Source organism: Terrapene carolina, unplaced genomic scaffold, assembly GCF_002925995.2.
Source record: "Terrapene carolina triunguis isolate 2854851 unplaced genomic scaffold, T_m_triunguis-2.0 Scaffold558, whole genome shotgun sequence".
NCBI classification, from domain to species: Eukaryota; Metazoa; Chordata; order Testudines; family Emydidae; genus Terrapene; species Terrapene triunguis.
Genome location: NW_020664909.1, coordinates 13,250,350 through 13,270,696, shown reverse-complemented (window position 1 = coordinate 13,270,696; position 20,347 = coordinate 13,250,350). Strand labels below are relative to the sequence as shown.

Here is a 20,347-nt window from a genome sequence, read left to right as displayed (position 1 = left end):
CGCATCAGTCTGTAAAGGGTGGGGTGGAACAGTAGGAAGCAGGTGACATGTTGAAAATAGAGAAGAGGTAGACTGTGTGGGTGTCAGGATAATTCAGGGATGTAAGTGTAGGGTGGTCAGGGAAAGATTTCGGTTGTCTTCTGATTCGCACCCCTGGATTTCCTGACTTCCAAATAGTCCCCTTTTGATTAATACAAAAATAATTGTATCATTTCTTAGGCCAGCAGTAGATGGGCAGAGGATTCTGCTGCTACAGCCTCTTCCGTGCAGAGGTTGGTGGTGAAGTTTATATCCCCTCACACCCCCATTAGTGGGAGGGCTAATATAGAGCAGCAGTGTCTGAGGGACACAGCTGAGACAAGACATGCAAGGGAAGGGAGGCAGAGGAAGAATAGAGAAAGAGGCAGCAGTAGCGGTAGCCTCTGAGCAAGGTGCACAGAGCTAACAGTGAACTGTTGCTCCGCTCCTCTGGGCACCAGCTGGGAGGCAATTGCTCTCCCCCGGCCAATGTTTTCTCGCACTAGGGCAGATGTGTGAGATGTGATGGCAAGGTGCCAGCAGATTTTACACTACTTCACGAAGCATGTACATGTATGGTACTATACAACGCCTGCTAAGAAGCACTTATGTTCCTAGGGGGAAAAAAATATGAAAAATTGACTGTGGGGAACAGAAGAGGATTTGCTTCCAAGTTTCTGTCTACACAGCAGCCGGAGGGGAGGTTCCCAGCATTCATGGACAGACAGGCTAGCTCTGCTCAAACTAGCCTGCTAAAACAGCAGTGTAGCCAGGGTGGTTAGGGTGTCGGCTCAGGTTAACGGCCCAAGTACATGCTCAGGAAGTTGGGCAGTTTGTGCTAGGCCAGCGAGCCCCAGCCACCACTCCGCTGCAGCAGCCACACTGTTATTTTTACTATGCTCCTTGCTGCTGCATAGACATACTCCATGTACTTATGTGTTCAAGTGCATATTTGCAGGCATGAGTTTCATAAAGCGTTTACATCGATCTACATCAGTGCATGTGGTTACACACACATACAGTAGATATCGGTGCATGTTTGCCCATATGCCCCTAGATGTGCATGTGTTTACAGGAGTGCAAGTGCACGTATGTATGTACTCTGTTTTACAGCACAAGTGTACCTTTGCATGTGCATGCTTGAATGTTCGTCAATACCTCATCTTTACATATGTGCAAACTGAGTAGGTATCTCAAAATATACAGCTGTTGGAGGGCTAGCGTTTTGATCAGTTGTATGCAAATTTCATCCAAATTATTACCTGCCTGTGGGATTCTCTTCCAGAATATTTCAGTTTTCTCCTCCCTCTCAGATCTAGGCCTCAAGGCCAGCAGGCAGAAAAATATCCTTGGAAGAAAATCCCAAGTAGCTTTCGGTCAACACCAGACACCTCTTTGAGCACTTTCCGTTATCCCCTCAGTGTGAGAGACCCCGTGTATGGAACTTGGCTAAATCACAATACAGATATTACCCTGTATAAGTCATAAACACTCTGAACAAAAGCTCGGCAGCCGTGTAGCTCCCCTAAGGATGCCTTGTTTCTGAGAAGCCAAGGACACCAGAGTTCAAGTCTGAGCTGCTGTGTGCCTGAGGCAGCAGAGGCTACACATGTAGCAAATGAGCTGCAGTCAATCCCCAGCTGAAGTTGGTATCTTCATGCCTAGTAAATAGTTAATGCATGGGACAGGCCCCCAGCAGTCAGAAGCTATCTTTCTGCGTGAAAGGGAACATGCTGCCACCGGGGGGGAGAGATACGAATTTCTGCATCTACTGACATAGCAACATCTATTAAAAGGTTCAACAATTCAAATAATCCATATGCTCTAACTAGCCCAAATAGAAATACAGCCATTATAATCATCATACCACCGTGTGGGTGTTTTTACAGGAGCAGAGGGCAGCAAGACTAGCTGCACAAGACCATTAATATTATCACCATTTCTATCGCCCTAGCATATAGAGGCCAAGCAGGTTGGGCCCCAATGGGCTAGGTCCTGTACAAACATTTAGAAAGTGGCAGTCCATGCTCGCTGCATTCCATGAGGTAAAGTGTTCCCTGGGTAAACAGAGAGTTCCGCATAAATAATGCATATTTTGTACTTCTATAGCACCTTGCTTTGATGGCCTCAAAGTGCTCTACAAATATTAATTAACCCTCACAGCTTCACTGCACAGTAGGTAAATTATGCCCATTTTACAGAGATTAAGGTTGTCTCTATACCAATTATTTATTTTTACACATATCCCAACAGTTCAGTTCAACCTGGCGTGGTGGAATTTTATTTTATTTTATTTGGGGGGGGGGGTGTCCATTTCCCCAGTGCAGAGCAGGTTACTTTATAAACAGTAAGACTATGGCAGCAAATTGCACACTTGTGCTGTTTCTACTGTCCCACTTACATAGCATATTTCATCAGTGGTCTCAAAAATACTTTACAGAATTAATCAATCAATCCTCTAGATACCCTTGTGAAGCAAATATATACCTGCTTACAGGTGAATGAATTACTAATACAGTGTAAATTCTTCGGGCAAATACTGTGTCTTCCTTTATTTTTGTAGAGCACCTAACATAGTGTGGCCTTGATCCTAAAGGGAGCCTAGCCTGGGCACTATCCTAGCAGAAACACACAAACATATTCTCATGATTTACTCAAGATCACAAGTCAATGACAGAGTGAGGAACAAAACCCAGGTGTGCCAATTCCTGGTCCCCTCCTTTAGCCATTGAGCCACACTGCTTGCAATAAAGCCAGAGTTGCTTTGTGCAGCCATGGAGACAATAAGAATCTTAAAGATTTTCTGCTCCTGGCTCAGAGAGATACCAGCTTTATGAGACGACAGTAGACCCCAATATTTAAGCTTAAGAAGCGTTCACAAAGAGGAATATTCAAAATGGAAACCTCTCCATTCATATGCAATAATTTCCAATATTTCAAGATTAATTTTCTAGCTAGACAGAATTGAAAGCATCACAGGGCCCTTTAAAGAATAGTCAGCATTTCAGTGGAGGCAGAATAATTAAGAATGTGGCAGCATATTAAAAAACACACAACTGAGTTGCCTTAGGAAAAGGACATTAAATAATTTGAACGTAGGTGAAACTGCAGGAGCAGGCTAGAAAGGGAGAATTCTAGATCCATGGGAACTTCACCCATCCAAGATCTCCAGAAGGAAATTAAGTTAAAGCAGTACAACTGCACAACAAGCTCCCACTGACTGATCACACCCTGTTGTGAGAGGAGAATACTGTTTCTATCTACTTGCAAGCATTTTCAAATGAACCCTTTCACTGGTGTCACATTCATCACTCAATGGTAAGCATCTCCAACATTTAAACTATCAAAGGATATTTAGAGCTATTTAGGCTATAAACTCATAAAAGCAGAGACCCAGTCTTCATATCTAGCTATAAATTGCCTATCAAGTTGTTAGTGGTATGCAAATTATAATGAGGAACGGCATAGCAAACAGTTTCTTACTTTTAGATAATGCCTTTAATCCCAAAGGAGTTTACAAGTAATCTATATGGGGGGAAAAAATCACTTCTTCCACCACTAGGGTCAGACTAGAAGATACAGGCAGTCTATCCCAGCCATTGTTACAAGCAGCTCAGGGAATATCTTTAGAGCAGCACTAGTTTATTTTTTGGGAGGGTAAGTGGAGAAAAGATTTAGGTTCTCCGGAGAAAGCAATTCATTGGAGCCCCTATACACTTTTAATTCTCTCTCTAAGGGGAATGATAAATTAGTATTATATACTGATATTTCATTGTAATATTAGAGCACCTAGTTCACTATATATTTAAAAAAAAAAACACTTTAACTTACTAGGTTTCCCTTCTTAGATTTGTTCTTCTTTCTTCCTCCTCCCCCCTCAAGTTCTTTTCCTTTCCTTTTATGATAGATGCTGGAATCATTTTCCCCTCAGACTAGCTTTTCAGCTACAATAAAATTATTGTTTTCTTCCTACAAGTTCTATTTGCTCCATCTTTCCCCTATGTTTTTTCATCTTTTCTCTTCCTTCTACTTCTCCATATCATTGTGATCATTCCCTCTTTCTACAATACTCTAAACCAACTTTTATTTTTCCCCCACACACTCTTGCATTGTGCCCCCTTAACCTCTTAATTCCTGTTTACTGACATGCCACACAGCTGCCCATGCTTATCCAGTGACACACCTGCACCTCATATCCACTCACTACAACTGCTTGCCTTATCCACCACACACAGAAAGGGTAGGGGAGAAGACAGACAGTTTAATAGGACTCTACTTTTATAGCCCCAATGGAAGTAGAACCCCTGCTATTCACAGATGATGTCTCCTAGCCTGCATCACCAACACAAGTAGTAGCACAAGTATTAGAATTTGGAACTATCTATAGATAGGAGGCGATGTAGTTTGATCACTAGGCATGGGCCTGGGAATTAGAAGACATGGGTTTTATTCTTTATTTATTCTTCTGGTGACTTTGGGTAAGTCTTTGCCTCAATTTGCCCTCCCCCCCACCCTAATATGGGAAGATGAAATGATATTTTCTTTCCTTTGTATGGCTGAAAAGCCCTAAATAAGGGTTAAGCACTTTACATATGGGCATGGTAGCTTGGAGGAAACTCCCTTTCTAGGGACCTGATCTGTGGCTTTTCCCTTAATCCTGCCTGCTGATGAGCCTGGAGAATTCCTTGTGTTGCATTTAAAATGGGAAAAGACAGCAGGCCCCATCACTACTTGTATTACACTACTGCCTTGAAACTGCAACTGAGATTAGGGCCCCATTATGCTGGGCACTGTACAAGGTGTGAGAGACAGCTTCAAAAAAGCTTACAGTCTAAATAGGCCAACAAGTATGAGAGAAAGGAGGCATTATCCCCATGGGGAACTGAGGTACAGCTAGATTAAGTGACTTGGTCGCACAGAGCCTATGGCAGAGCCAGGAACTGAACCCCAAGCTTTTGACTCCCAGGCCATTTTCTCCAATAAAGCCCATTAAGCCCATTACTCTTATCAGGAGACTTGCAACTGCCCAGGACTGCCAGATTAGAGAGGTGAGCACCCAGCTCTGTTGCCGCTGCAACAGCACTCCTCAAGCTGTGTTCTAATTTCAGAGTGTTCAACCTCCCTCTGTCATCTATATCCCTTGGGGACTAGAGCTGGCCTGGACTCTAGCACTTTCCCCTAATCCCTCTCCCCCCCGCCCCCATCTCACAGTAGTTTGGAGAACTGGGCCTAGGTGATCAAGGGATGAACAAGTATGGCTTCAGGAGTGGAAAGATTAGGGTTCAGTAACAGCTAACCACATGGCAGCGATATTCATATTTCTGGTGTACTGCAGGTGGGAGAGAGCAGCAGCTATCCTGTGGCCCATTCCAGAACCTCCCACAGGCAAGGGCCTGGCTGGGCAATCCAGACTTGATGAAATGCAGTCAATTCTGAAGTGCAGGGCAGCTATCAGTGGAAAGGGAAATTTGGGGGCAAAGGCACTAGGGAGGCAAAAAAATATCCTTACCCAAAGGACATAAAGAACTGGCAAGACTGTGGTGTCGTACCTCTTGTCTGAAAGAACAACAGTGAAATGCATGGTTTAACCCACATACCTTCTGGGTGTGGTGTTCTGTCCCATCTTGTGGCACCGAGACCACTTAAAGAGAGAGATAAAATGAGTCTGCTCTACAGCCTTAGCTAACAGCCAGTTGGCTTTTAGCTCATGTAGTAGAGGCTCATGCACTGAGGTCCCAGGTTCATTCCTGCCCGCTGACAACCGGGGTCTGTTGGCGTTACAAGTGGGCGCTCGTCCAGGATTTCACCTGGGAAGACTCCAAAGCTCGGGATGTGCTTCCTCAGCTAGGGGAAGTATGTAACCCACACGCCTTTCTGGGTGTGGTGTTCTGGCCCATCTAGTGGCAGCAAGACCACTTAGAGAGAGAGAGAAAAAATGAGTTTGCTCTACAGCATTAGCTAACAGCCAGTTGGCTTTTAGCTCATGTGGTAGAGGCTCATGCACTAATTTCCAGAAGTCCCAGGTTCGATCCCACCCCCCAACATCTGGGGTCTGTCAGCGTTACAATGGCACTCAATTAATCTACTTTGGAAGAACTAAACTAATCCTGCTGGGGTTTGAACCTGTAGTTCCTGATCTAACAAATATAGGTATTTTAAACCTAATATGTAGACTACTAAGCGATCACTTTTAGCAAACAGGCCTGTGGCTTCAATACCTAAAAAGAACAACAAGAGAGAAAGGGGGCAAACCTGCCAACTACTTCTTCGCAGCTGAGAGAGATAAAATCAGATAAAAACGTCTTGGAAAAGATGTTACAGCGAGATAGGTTTACATCTGACACTTGTTTAAGAGAATTATAAAAGTAGACTTATGTGAAGCCTGAAAATCTGTTACTGTTCTTCAGCCAATGCAGACATACCGAACCACAGCAACAACAAATACATTTTAGCAATGTTGGGTCTGAATGCAGGTTAGTAAAATAACAACTGAGGTTATTCAAACTAAGAGATTAATTTAGCTGTATGAACAGGTTGGCAACAGAGAATTCCAGTTCTGCCCACTTCACATAAGCTCCGGCCACCTCAAATGCTAAAGCAGGAGATCAAAGCAATGTAGCCAACTCTCTTGATTTTATTGTGAGTCCCGTGATATTTGATGGTTTATTAAAGCCACAACTCCTGGAGACAAGTGGTTATGTGAGAATCTCAGCTTTCATTAAAAGTTAAGTAAGTTTCTAGCTCTCATGATTACAGAAAAAAAGCTTGAAGATGTGACCTAAATGAACCCTACAGGCTCAAAACCAGAAGGCAAATAAAGAACCCCATATTTATTTATTTCTAAAACATAATTTTAAAGCCAATTTCATGAATTTCTGGGGCCTGACTCATGATTTTGGAATGGTTGGGGTTGGCAATACTTTCAAAGTTACAAGCGTTCATCATCAAAACTTCCGGTCATACCCTGCAACACTGCTACTAATTGCTTGGGGAAGCAGTTGTCTTAAACAAATTAATCGTTCCAAGCCCTCTCACAATCCCTCAAGCAGAGGGGCTAGATGGGGTAGCAGTGTTTTCAGGAAAGCTGTACATGACTTACAAGGGGAGATGGGCGGGGGAGGATTACATTCTGGAGCAGCAAATCCTTATCTGGCTAAAGTACACACTGCCTAGAATTGGTGCTGGGTTATAATTCTACTAGAATGGAAACTGCCCAAGCTATGTGGCTGTCCGTGACAGTCCACTATCACTTACCCACCCTAAGTCAAGCTACTGGGTTATGGGTGTTTTGTTTTATTTCACTATGTTTGATGCAATCCGGCTGTGCTCGTATACAGGCAAAACCCCCATTGATTTCCCACTAACTTTTAAGGACCAGATGGGATCAGGCCGTACTCTAAGAAGCCTTTGAATGTTATGTGTTCTTGCCGGGTCTTATATTAGCTGTGGAGGGTTTTTTTAGTTCAGACCTGTTTTTCTGTCCCCCTCCGACAGCACAAGAACAGACATTTATTTGAAACAGGGTTAGAGATACTCCTAGGTCTGTGTTGTTTTTTTCTAAGTGGTTACAGTCAAATTGGCTTGTGAAAACTGACTTTTCTTTTCAGCTATATCCAATAATAAATTTTGCTTTTAAGAAACCAACTTCAAAAGTGACCTGGAGTGCGATGTTCAACTTTCAGTGAAAGATCAAACTTTACCAGACTATCAGTTTTCACTGGATTTTGAGGGGTCACTTTCACAATAACACCTATCTGCTGAGCTCTGTATGTTTGTTTAAAAATCAAATTTAAAAATTCCATACTTAAAAAATTAAGTGAAAAATGAGCCAAATCATGACTGATGGGGGTGTTGTGCACTCCCTCCTGCCCAGGGAAAGGAAATCAGAGCAGAGGTGATGACAATGCTTAATCTACCTTTCAATGCCCAGCTCCTGCAAGGATTTATGCACCTGCTTAACTTTATTCATGTGAGTAGCCCCAGTAAAACGTGCACAAATCTCAGGACTCAGGCTTAAAAAAATTTCAGAAGGACGTCCAGAGTTCAGGAATCATAATGATCAGAAAAGGTCCATTACTAGTGGTGAGAGAATGTGACCCAGAACCTGGGGTGAAAGCTGAAAGAAAAGGAGGATAGGGGCAAATTTATCCCTGAGGCGCACCTCATGAAGTCGATGGATGTATAGCACAGATGATTTTGGTCCATATCCGGGGACAAACACTTACAGATTTGAATAGTTAGATACAAATGAAATCAAATGCAGAAGAAAGGTGGATTGAAAGACTAGCAGCCATTTATACACCTCCTGGGAACTATTTAAATAAGAAATGATGCCACCAAAAAAAGATCAAAGACAAAATAATTATACATACACACGCTTTACACTTGTATAGCACCTTTCATCTGAAGCTCTTAAATAAATGTTTTTTTATATATGTGTGTATACACACACACACTTTTTTAATGAATCAAGCCTTACAATTCCCTTATAAAGTCAGCATTATTATCTACATCTCACACATGGGCAAACTGAGGCTCACAAAGAGAGCATAAGGCCCAATCCTGCAATGGGATGTGCAAGGGCAAATCCATGGGTTTGCACAGAGCTCCTGTGGGATTCCATATGGATGCAAGGGTCTGTCCACATGGATCTGGTTGCAGGATCAGGGCCCTTAGTAATTTGTTTCAGGCCACACATTTCATATTTACAAAAAAATAGCCTGAGTTACTTAGTATGGAAATATGATTTGTGTTTAATTCCTGTACAATGCATGGTAAAGATCAGTGATAAAAATGAATGCAAAATGGGTGATTTTGAAAGATAAAACAAAAATTCCATTTTTATGCTGTGCAGTATTATCACTATTTAAGCATTTTCAGTGAATTGTGTGTTCGTGAAAGATACCAGCCTGATAACATTGGTGACTAAAGCCCTCTAGTCATAGAACCTAATTTTGTTTTGATGATTATAACTCAAAAATAGCTGGATGGTTTGTATGACATCTTTTAAAGGACTAAATACATTGGATTCCTGGGTTGAAATCATATACTGCAGGTTGCAGCTCACAACAATTATTTACAGCTGAATTTTAAAACCCTGAAAAGAGGCGGACTTAGATATGATGGCATACATTTATTGACGGACAAAAGCTACATTTTTGGATTGATGGTTGGTAATACTAATCAAAACAAAAATAAAATCCAAAATGGAAATCTTTGGTATGAAAGTAATTTCTCTCTCTCCAACTCTACCTATTTTATGGTTTTCAGTTGCTGCCTATCACCATATTATCTGAGCACCTTCCACGTAAAATCAATAGCAAAGTCCTCTGAGGATTATCTGCAAAAATGCCTCTCTCCAAGATGTGTGTATGCACAGTACAAATACCATGACTTTAGGCTCCCAACCTATTGTCCAATCCATATAGGCCAATTTCAACAAGTCTCCACACAGGCATAGGGATCTACCCATGTGGATCAGAATGCAGATCAGAAATGTTATCCATCTCATTAAGAAATTTGTCCCAAAGGATGGGAGAAGGGGAAAAGAAATATTATATGACTGAGGTTTTAAAAATAAGGTCCGATCTATGCTGAAAAAATGTGCATCTAATTTAGTGAACCATATACTTCATTAATGTAGCTTTCGGCTGTGAAATGTTTGTAGCAGATCAGAGTTTCCCCAAATCTTTTTTTAAGAACGTTATTTTAACTGTATGGATTGATTGATCGCAAACATCTTACTGCCAGTCTTCAGTACACGATAGCCGAGCTGTGTCGTTTAATTGGGATTTATCATCTAAGCCAAATACATTTGTTTCTGGTCCATCACTGGATTGGTGGGCACGCATTGGTGGGATTGTGACATGAATGTTTGTCCAAGTGGATTTAAAGTTTGGTTGCTGCATTTATACAAATAAAACTCCATCACTCTAATGTTGATCGGAAGTGAACACAAAAGGGGCACGTTTATGGCTAGAGCAAATCCATTACAAAATCTGAATGACTATTTTTAAAAGTGTGCAGTATTCACCCAGTTTTGTTGTATAATCACTTTAAAAAAAATCAATATTCTACCTTGAAGTTACCAAAACGCTACGGCTTAAAATACCATTAGTGCAGTGTTTGGGTCCAGTCCTTGTAGACCAGCGTAGAGTCAGGTTTGTTTGTTTTTTTAAATAAATCTGGTTTTATCTGCTTCTTTTCACTACTCACAGTTTGGGGGACAAACACAGAATGAAGACACTGGCAATAGATTTTGCCCTGGTAATGTTGGCGTAAGACACTGTCCTGGTACTAAATCCTCTGTCAATCTCTCATCAGAGTAGGCTTTTTGGGTGTCTTTCTAAAACTCAGCGCAGTTTACTGAGAGTAGCCATTTTCCAGCTCTCATTTAAGAACTGTGCGTCTTAATATACAGGCTCCAGAGATTTATTTGTACTGAAAGAAGCTATGGACATCCTCTCTCCCTCTAAACTATCTGTTCCCTGGTTCTAAAAGTTCAATAGCTTTCCAGTCAAAGAATAAATTTTCAATACTGCCAACCCGTAGTGTTCAAAAATCATGGTCAGGTCCCCAAAAAATCATGAGATTTTAAAAAAATAATAAATTCATGGAGGAAATTTGCTTTCTGGTTTTTGAGCCTTTCTGGTTCACATTGTCTAGCTTTGAATTGCAATCATGAGGGCTGAAAACTTATTTTTAATGGAAGGTGAGATTTGCACCTAATCCCATGATTCCAGGAGTTGAGGCTTTAAGAAAACCACCAAATATTGTAAGTCTTGAGAAGAAAACATGAAAGTTGGCAACACTGCTACCCCCTATGCACTCCCATTCTGTTCTACTGTGCCTTGTATTATATACTTGCTTGGTAATATTACAGTCCCTTCCTCCACCACTTCTATTCAATTCTAAGTTCTTATACTGTACTATTTGTGCATCCAAAGAGCATAATGTTATTTGGGTGGCTTCTCCTTCACTTAGAAATTTCACAAATCAGTCAGTACTATTTTCTTCAGAAAGCATCAGGAGACAGGTGGAGATGTGCAATTATTATTTCACTGTGATTATGTCAAAATAACACATAGGCTGTATGTTGTACACAATAATATCTGAATTGGCTCAAGAACCTGCTTTCAGCCATGTTGCAGCATAATAACAGTCGTGCAGAAAGTGGCCGTGTCCCAGCTTTTTCATTTTGTCTTTCTTCCTTTGGTTTAGGATTCTTTTTCTCTCCAAGTTGACTGTGGTCATTTCCAATTCAGTAGACTAACCCAATCTTATAAGGAATGACCATAAACAAAAAGCAGAGAGGGCTTTCAAATTGCAGTGGTTTGTTTCTAGCAATTTTGTTTTTTTAAATATTTGAAACATATATTATTTAAAATTAAAATTCAGCTTCCACGCCCTTGAACAGACTTGTACACGCACTGACGGGTGTGCGTGTTTAAGGGTTGGGGAAAGAGCGTGGCTAGGTATGGTCTTTTTTCTCTGTTTTTAATGGCTAAATTGTCAAAGAAGGGAGCAAATGGTGCACCCACAAACACTTCCATATACCCCTTTCACACACACAAGTGCTCACACACCAGTTGCACACAGCTAAGCACTCACGCACCCATTTTCTTCCCAGTTTTCGGCAAACAAGTATTTGCATGTGCAAATTGAGGAACTGCAAACTCAACTACTCATATGCATGCACAGTTATCTGGTTTGTATATGTGAATACTAGTCACCTGTTTATGGCAATGTGGGATTTCACATAGCGTAGCTTTTACCCCCTTCTTTGAAAAATTTGATCCTAAACCTCATTCCTAAAGGATACAGTTTGCACATACTTTTTTAAAGGAAGAGAAATGAATTTAGTTAACAACAGATCTAGTCAGAGCTAATCTCCAAATATCAGGTAGCACATTATTACACATCAAAAAAAGGTTGTAAAACCCAACTTCTCCAAGATTCAGTAAGTATAGACATTTTCTTAGCAATAAAATAAAAGGAGTAACAACATTTTAATGTAGGTTTTGATCCAAGTTATATACATATGACACTGAAATCTTTTTCAGCACACACACACACAGACAGAGCAGATGCTTTTAGCAGGCCTGATATTTTCTCAGGTTTTTTTAAAATGCTGTGTCTTCTGCCCATGTCATCCTAAATGAGCAAATGTACCATATATGTTATTTAACAGGTCCCCATCTGTTTCTTCACGGACACATTTTAAAGTTCTAGATAGTGGCCGGGCGTGTTGTCTTTTTATAATACTTGGCTATAGTTATATAGTGGTAAGGATTTTAAAATTCTTACTGGTGTAAACATGGAGTTAATTAGAATTTAAATGGGTTTTTTTTGGGGGGGGAGGTGTTATTTTTTGAGATTTAAAACTTTTTGTTGTTTTATATTTTGTATTTCAAAATCATAATTTAACAATGTGCATTGATTCCACAAAGAACGGGTATCTAAACTACATGTTGTATGAATTTGCATCCATTATTAGCAAACTACCCAATTTCTTCAATTTATCCACATAGTACAATAGTATAACAAGGATAGACTTGTACTGGACATGTATAAATATATTTTCAAATGGCTCCTTCCATTTTAAATACACTCCCTCTTGCATAGGGGAGTCAGATGGAGTGAATCATTAACCTGTTACCTCACTCATTAAGAATTTAACATGGTATTGTTTTAGTAGAGAGTGCTTACTATATAACATATAATGATCGCTAAAGAAACTGAATTTAGCACTGTAGGAGCTTAATAAACAGCCTGTTATAAAGATGGGCTATATTTGCCTACATTTTGTCTGATGCACAAATGTCCCATTTCTGAGTATTTATTAATGAATCATTGTGAGTAGAAAGAAGCACAATTATTAAATTAAGTCCCTGATAGATTTTTGCATTAGTGCCAAGAATACAGCAAGGACGGTGTAGACGGTATGGAGAGTGGCACCTAAAAATATTCTGTCTTTTTACATTTGGTTGAAGTATCCAGGATGTATTTGTAAACAAGATTTTTTTTTTCTGTTTTTTAAAGTGTAGATCTTCTAAATAACTTATTTTAAGGAAGGAACAAAGGAACGAACAAATGAACCCTTAAAACACAACGCTGCCCATTTCTTCCTGTTACCCATATGGTGATTAGCAAATCGCTCCTGAGTTGCATGCTACCCTATGGGTAGAAGAAGCAGTTGCATAGGGCAGCGAAATGCTGATTGACTGAACTGTGTGAGTGATGTCTCTCCAGGGTGGACATGTTCTAGCTTCCCTACAGCCAAATAATCCGGTGCTGGGTTCAATTCAACAGGAGATTTTGAGGAGAATTTGAGAGAAACCCCCTTTTAGGACCCTGTTGCACGTCTTTATATGTCTCTCATATTAAGCTGATCACCCTCACAGGGAAAAATGGCAGTATTGCCCCAAACACTGCCATATTGCTATTGGAAACTGCAGTGGTTTGTGTCCATCACTGCAGCATATTGCAGGGCTTTTGGTTTTTCCTGTTTTTTGTTTGTTTGTTTTGTTTTGGGGGGTGGGGTGGTTCTTGCAGTACAGACAGAAGAAATGTCTTTTAACAGAATTTCCCGAAACAGCAGAGAACAGCGTGATAAACAAAATCACTCTGCTCAGAGACTCAGAACATATTTATTTTCTTTCATAAACTCCTTCTAGTGAAATATTTATAGGAGGGCCTGAACCAAACCTCCAGATCCATTCCTGCTGAACTTTGGAAAGGGGAAGCATTCCAAAATCCGAACGTGGATCTGAATTTCTCCAGCAGCTCCTCTTGCTTTATTGGTCAAACCTCAACTCAGAACATCCTCAAATTTATGGGCTGGGGTCGATGGCTACATCAGAATTTTGCGGCTTTGGTCCATAGCTAGAATTACTCTAAAAAAAACGTTTCTGGTGCTTGATGTGTTTGGCTCAACACTGTTGAGAGCAAAAGGAAAATGCATGGTTACTCTTCAGCTACCATTCCTGGGGCCGGCACCTTTTGCTGGACTAACTACAAAACAAGCAGACTCCTATTGCGAAGTAGACTGAAAACCTGAGCGCCATAGTATGAATGCATTGTAAAGTGCCATCTGCAATTCCACTTAGTGACGGTTTGCTTAGAGCAAACATGTTCTGTGAAAAATAAAAATATACTTTGTTTTAAGAGGGCTCCTATTTACTCCAAATAATGGAAGGTCCCGGATTCAGGGTTCTTAGTCTTGACCCCAAAAAGTCATCTGCCTGCCAATATGTTCAGACTAAATTAATAGTGAAGAGCTCACATCTTTGTTAGTGCACCTATCTACTATTTGAATAATTCCATGGAATCTCACTATCATCCTCTTACTCTACATTCATTCCAAAATGTAAAAAGGTCTTTACAATATTGAAAATACCCAGCCAAAAATTCTGTCCTCAGATACATACACAACCATCTCCATTTAAATCAACGGGAATTGTACGTAGGGCAAAATTTGGTCCAGGGTGTGTCGTAGCTAAATAGTCTCTTCCTGTGAGCGTGGTTATCCCCAAGGTGTGTGAACAGAGAGACCATAATAAAGTTGATACTTTAGTAATTAGCAGATTTGATTAAATTGCTCTATTTTTTCAGTACGGCCTTTCTGCTAAAAAAGAACAAATAAGAGCAAGAGCCTGTAGCATGCTAGATACTGATGTTTTATAAAAGAATGAAAGAAGAAGGATCAGAGAAACAAATGCTGACCTTAAGTAGTTTCTAAATCGTTACGTGCCTATAAGTACAATTACCTTTCCTTCAGACATCCTAGGCCTTTGTGCATTTTGAAAATATTCTAAGAGGACAGAAAGAAATGCTTTTCCTACTTTTGGTACACATCTTATACTTGTGCACGTGCACACACAGCTCAATGTATGTAGAAACACATTAATATCCCAAATGGACATGTACTCGTTATATATTAACATAAATGTAGCTGTGAGTACTTACTGCAGATAATGCAAATCTAATTTAAAATCCTGTTGAAATGTATGGTACACAGCTTAACTGGAACATGATTATGTCGCACGGCATCAGTGAATGCTTTGGGTCATTTTCCTAATCATCAAAAACCTTGTTTATTTGAAAGTTTATTGAGGTCCCCAAAACACTTGATGTAAAAGTGCTGTTTATGGTGCATTGGTTGTGTACATTGACTAGAGAGAACATGGATGAAACTCTTCATATGGATTTTCTGCATACACTTGAAGGTGGCCTCGCTGTCTTTCATCTTTGCTGACTTACTCAAATTCAGGCCTTTTCCTGCCCAGTCTCTAGATGCAAATTAAATTGATCTAGTTTTCCTTGATTTTATGGATTATTAAAATGTATGTCCATCTTCCCCCAAATTAACTTAAATCATGGATGTTTGCATGTTAAACCCACTCCACTGTCTGCCTGAGTGGGGTCTGTTTATAAACACCAACCAAATAAACACATAAGGTAAGGAAACTTTATTCATTTTAATTACCTGAAAGCAAGTGTGCAGGTATAGAAAAAGATGGGGGGAATCATAGCCTTTTTACCCTTCCTCTAATCCCTCAACAGCAGCTTCTGAGCTGCTAGGGTGTGACGTTTATTGGAAACCAAGCACTGAACGTGCCACTAAGGATCAACACAGCCCTAACTCTATCCAGCTAAATTAAAGGTATCTCTTGGGCAGCATATTGAAGGTGGTTGCACTCAGCATATAAACTTTTCATTTTTTAAATCCCAAAGAGAGAACTGTTGGGGGGAGGGTTAGAAACCCCATTTAATTACAAGATGTTATTCAGCTGTCGTATCTTTTACTCTGACACAACAAAGGCAGGCCTCATCAATGGTAGGTAGCTGCTGCTGCTGCCTCGTTCGCCCCTCCCCACCTTCCAAAGGATTTCTTTATAGCAAAGACTTCATTTTCAGCAAGTCCTGCAGCTGCCGGTTCTGAACTAGTGCATAACTAGTCATAATTAGGAGGACAGACATGCTAGAGGTTCACACGCAGATGCCCTCCTGCTACCAGAAGGGCGGGGATCCGACAGAAACGTTGTGTTCTGTCCCCACCTCAAAAGGGTTTTAAAATAGTTCCTTGTCATATGAAAAGCCTGCCTTACCTGTAATTGGGAGCTGTGCCTGCAGGACAGCAGAGATAACAATCCCCTTCCACTTCATCTTGCTCCCCCCGGATTGCACTGGGGGCTGGAGGCCGCAAGTTAACAGATAGTGGGATGGTGAGGAGAAAAGGCACCTCCACTGGCTTTGTTCTTCTGGCTGCCTCCACAGGAAGTGCAAGGTCTATAAGATCTTTCAGAGTCCACCTGCCGGCAGTGTGGCTGAAACACACGCTCCTTCTTTTGCTTCACAACCAGGAAGCTTTAGAGGTTTGGTTTCATATTCTTGGTATTGATGTTTGGGGTTTTCTTTTTTCCTCTTCTTCTTTTAGTTTTTCTGATGGAGCCTCAGAAATTCTAAATCAGCAGCAACTGAACTTCTACAAGAAGCCTATAAAGTACGCATGGTACAATATTCATTCACAGTTCAAAAGAGATGGAATATAACTGTATGTCCAATGTACAGTAAATCAGAAACCGAGGTGAAAATACAACTCGGGGCATAACACAGTCATCCTTGGACAACTACATGGCTCCGGTGATTGGCGGAGCTCTTCATCTTGGGTCACTGATTTAAATCCAGAACCAGCCACTAGTGACCACAAGTTTTTATCCTCTTTTGGCTACTCGGTGGCCTGTGTGAAAGGAGTTGGTCTCAATTTTGTTCCTAATAGACAAGTCTCCACATGACAGGAAAGCACCATCAAATTTGGAACTAACAGGCCCCTGTTGGGTGTAGGTAGCTGGGAAACTGCAATGCCTTTTGTTTTAAAGGTACCGCCCCTTCCTTTACATAGCTAAGAACTGCCTCTCTCGCCTCAGAGTTCAGCTGCCATTTTGTTCTCAGAGTTGCTGCAGCCTGTAGGGGAGGAGACGCACAATGTGCACTCTCCCGCAGAGACTCTGTCTGTGCCCTCTGGAGAGGCTGCCACAATGGCTGCTGACCTCTGCACAGAGGGAGAGTTCTTAGAAAATTTAAAAGTGTAGTACCTTTAAAACAATGGCATTGCAGTGTCTGAGCTACATACTCCACATCTCCTCTCACTAAAGGCCTGAGTGGGCCAGGAGACTGAACAACCCTCTCATCCCTAGAAGTGGTCCCTCCATGACGATATAGAGACACACTAGCAGGGTGCAGTGGGGGGATGTTTGCCCTGCTTCTACCTGAACTGTTATGCTCTGGGAATTAATAGGACTCCTTGGGGCTTTCAATCTAACACCTTCAACCAGCACTTAATATACAATTCAAAATAAAAGACTCAAATGGGAGACTACCAAGGCACCTTTTAGTAGCCCAGTTCCAATTTAGCAAACTACATAGGCAGTAACAGAAGAGTTATTTCAAGTGAATAGTAACTTGGCAGATTTCATTCTCCAGGGCTCTTTTCTTAGTCAGTTGGCCAGCTGTTGTCAGCTCACAGTGTTAATAATACTGAGCCATTCCATGGTGTTTTTCTTTGAGGAGCTCAAAGAATTAAATTAGCCTCACAAGCATGCCTGATGCAGCAGCTAAGCATTATTATGCCCAGTATGTAGATGGAGAAATTAGCTTGCCAAGGCAGGCAGAGCTGGGAATAAAACCCAGGAGTCCAGAGTTCTCTGGGGCATGAGGCCCCAGAATTTTTAAAGGGACAGACGGAACAGCAGTGGGAGCAAGGGGGTGGTCAGAGCACACATCTCCCTGAATATTACCCAATGAGATTGAGTTTTACCATTGACTTGAGCAGCAACGGGCCAATAAAAGGAGCAGAATTATTTAGGCTGGTACAAAGGAGGTAACTAAGAATTATGAGATGAAATTAAGAAAGGGGAAATTTAGTTTGAATACAAAAAAAAACTTCATAACAGGGAGGTCTGTTAAGTTATGGCACAGTCTCCACCGGGAAGTGGTGGGGAACTCCATTGCTTGGAATATTTATAACAAAACTGGACAAAACCCTCATCAATGCAATGTTGTCAAATCTTGCAACTTTATAGTGAGTCAAGTCCACAGTGGAGATAGCAAACCTTCTCTGAAGAGTTAAGAGAAGCTTTTAGCTATCTTGAGTATATGTCTAGCACAGTGGTTCCCAAACTGGGGTTCGTGAACCCAGGGGGTTCTCGGGAAAAAATTCCCTAATGGCGGACAGAGCTGTCCCTAGGGACCCTGGGCAGCACGGGACCAGAAGCCCGGAGCCCTTGGACTTCCAAGAGCTAAGCAGATCAAAGCAAGCATATCTATCACACTGAGGAGATTTAAACTTCAAGACTCCTTATAAGAAATGGAAAGGGAGGTGGATATTTTTTGCTGTTTTTTTTAAATTAAATAGGCATTTATACTCAGGTAAAGGAGAAAATCCCTGGAAATATTCATTTTTAGGAGCAGGTTCGCACGACTTGACATTTTAGTGAAAGGGGTTCACAGGTTGTTAAAGTTTGGGAACCACTGGTCTAGCATCATGTCTATTGGGGAAATTACCCATTACTGGCAGAGGGAGATGGGTTTAACCATGGTTTCTGGAAATGTACTGAACAGTTTGGTATACTGTACACTTCCATTTCAACTGTGCTCAGCATTGTTAAGCTGCACCTGTTTCTGACACCTGTTGCCTATGATTGGTAAATTTCCTAGAGTACACAAAGCATACATTGACCAGATGCTGTGTCAATATGCCAATCTCTCTCTGTCTCTCTCTGGCCATAGGCAGGCCTAGCACAAGCTTCTCTGATACAGGGGGCTAATCCATCGCCAAAGGCAGCCTGTTTTCATTCTTGCTGGGTGTGCTTGCCTGAGGTATAAAGAACCAGCAGGGTTTAGAGTTTAAACAGGAAATAAATGAAAACTAAAAATGAACCTGCACCACAGTCAAGCTGGGGATAAAAATAATGATACACTGCCCTCTGGCTCATGCACTGCTACCACAGAGACCCTACCTGTAATCATCACTACAGACTGCTGGGATTAAGGACAGATCTGTTATCAGCATATCTGATTCTCCTGATCCTACCTGCTACAGTTAGTACTTGCAGACAAACTTAATACCTCTGTCACCTGTTGGAGGATCTGGAAGACGTTGGAGACAATGTCTGTAGAGCCTGGCCTATTTTCAGCAATAAATGGTAGTGTTGTAGTCCCCAGAAACTAATTCAACACCAAGCTCTTACAATCATTTTTGGAGATGCTCACACAAAGATAATGGATACCAAATAGACAGTAGTAGTTCTGTATGGTGAGCAGGCTGTAGCCCACAGCTGGACCTGCCATTCATGCACAAGACTGCAAAGAAAAGAGAAGTGTGCATATCACTGTTTATGGTATGCAAGCTACTGACTTATATTGACAAAATGTAGTCTAGAGCAGCGTTTCTCAAATGCGGCCACCAGGGACTTTTCTTGTGGCGACAGCCTCCTGGGCTGGGGAAGTGGGGGGCTAAGTAGCGGCCCCTCCTCCTCCCTGTTGCTCCTGGAGGCCCTGCCTTGGTGTTGGTTGCTGGGGCCGCCAGCAGGGGTTGGGCCCTGCCCTCCTTTGGAGACACCTGGGGCACAGTGCTGGAGGAGCAGGCACCCAGTGAGTTCCCCACCTTCCCAGGGGTGGTGGGGCTCAGGCTTTGGGGTTCAGCCTTGGGGTAGCGGGGTGGCAGGCTCTGGCCACGGGGCTTCGGACTCCAGTCCCTGTCTTTGGCTGCACTGCAACAGGCCCCAGGTTCTGGCAACAGGGATTCAGGCTCTAGTCCCCCGATGCCTCCCCTGGCCCCCCATCCAGGGCTTAATTTGTCCCCAGGCTTGACAGGGCTGAGTAAGTCTGCTGTGAAAAGTGATACTTGTATGTTTGTTAATATCATTTTTCACAGCAGACTTACTAGCTAGCAATAAATAAATTACAATGATTTGGACATGTGTATGTGCATATTTATTTGTTTTTCCTAAAGCTAATTACCGGTAAGTGTTTTAGGAAAAAGTGTGAGAGCGGCCACCAGTAAGAGTTGGTGGCCGCACTCGGAGGCCACCAAAAATTTTGTCCTGAGAACCCTCAGTCCAGAGGCAGTCAGTCCTATATTGCTCCACTGCATTTTAGTGCATTGGAACTTATAGTGAAACTTCACCCTGCTATAATTGCCTCTATGTGCTAATCCCCTGGAAATGCAGTAATGATTGCACAAGTATTAATTGTTGCATTCCAAGGGTATTATCCCCTCCCGCTCTGCACATTTGCCAATACCCTGTATGGAGAAGTATAAGGAAGA

At 41.7% G+C, this 20,347-nt stretch overlaps 1 protein-coding gene across 1 annotated transcript in view; it reads right to left on the bottom strand.

Moving 5' to 3' along the window:
* The window catches only part of CD247 (CD247 molecule), a 76,582-nt gene extending 60,397 nt beyond the window's left edge, over positions 1-16,185 (bottom strand). Inside the window, exon 1 of the mRNA XM_026658975.1 lies at positions 16,128-16,185. Within this exon, the coding sequence (XP_026514760.1) occupies positions 16,128-16,185 (58 nt within the window). The remainder of the gene's footprint in view (positions 1-16,127) is intronic.
* Between the last annotated feature and the right edge of the window lie 4,162 nt (positions 16,186-20,347).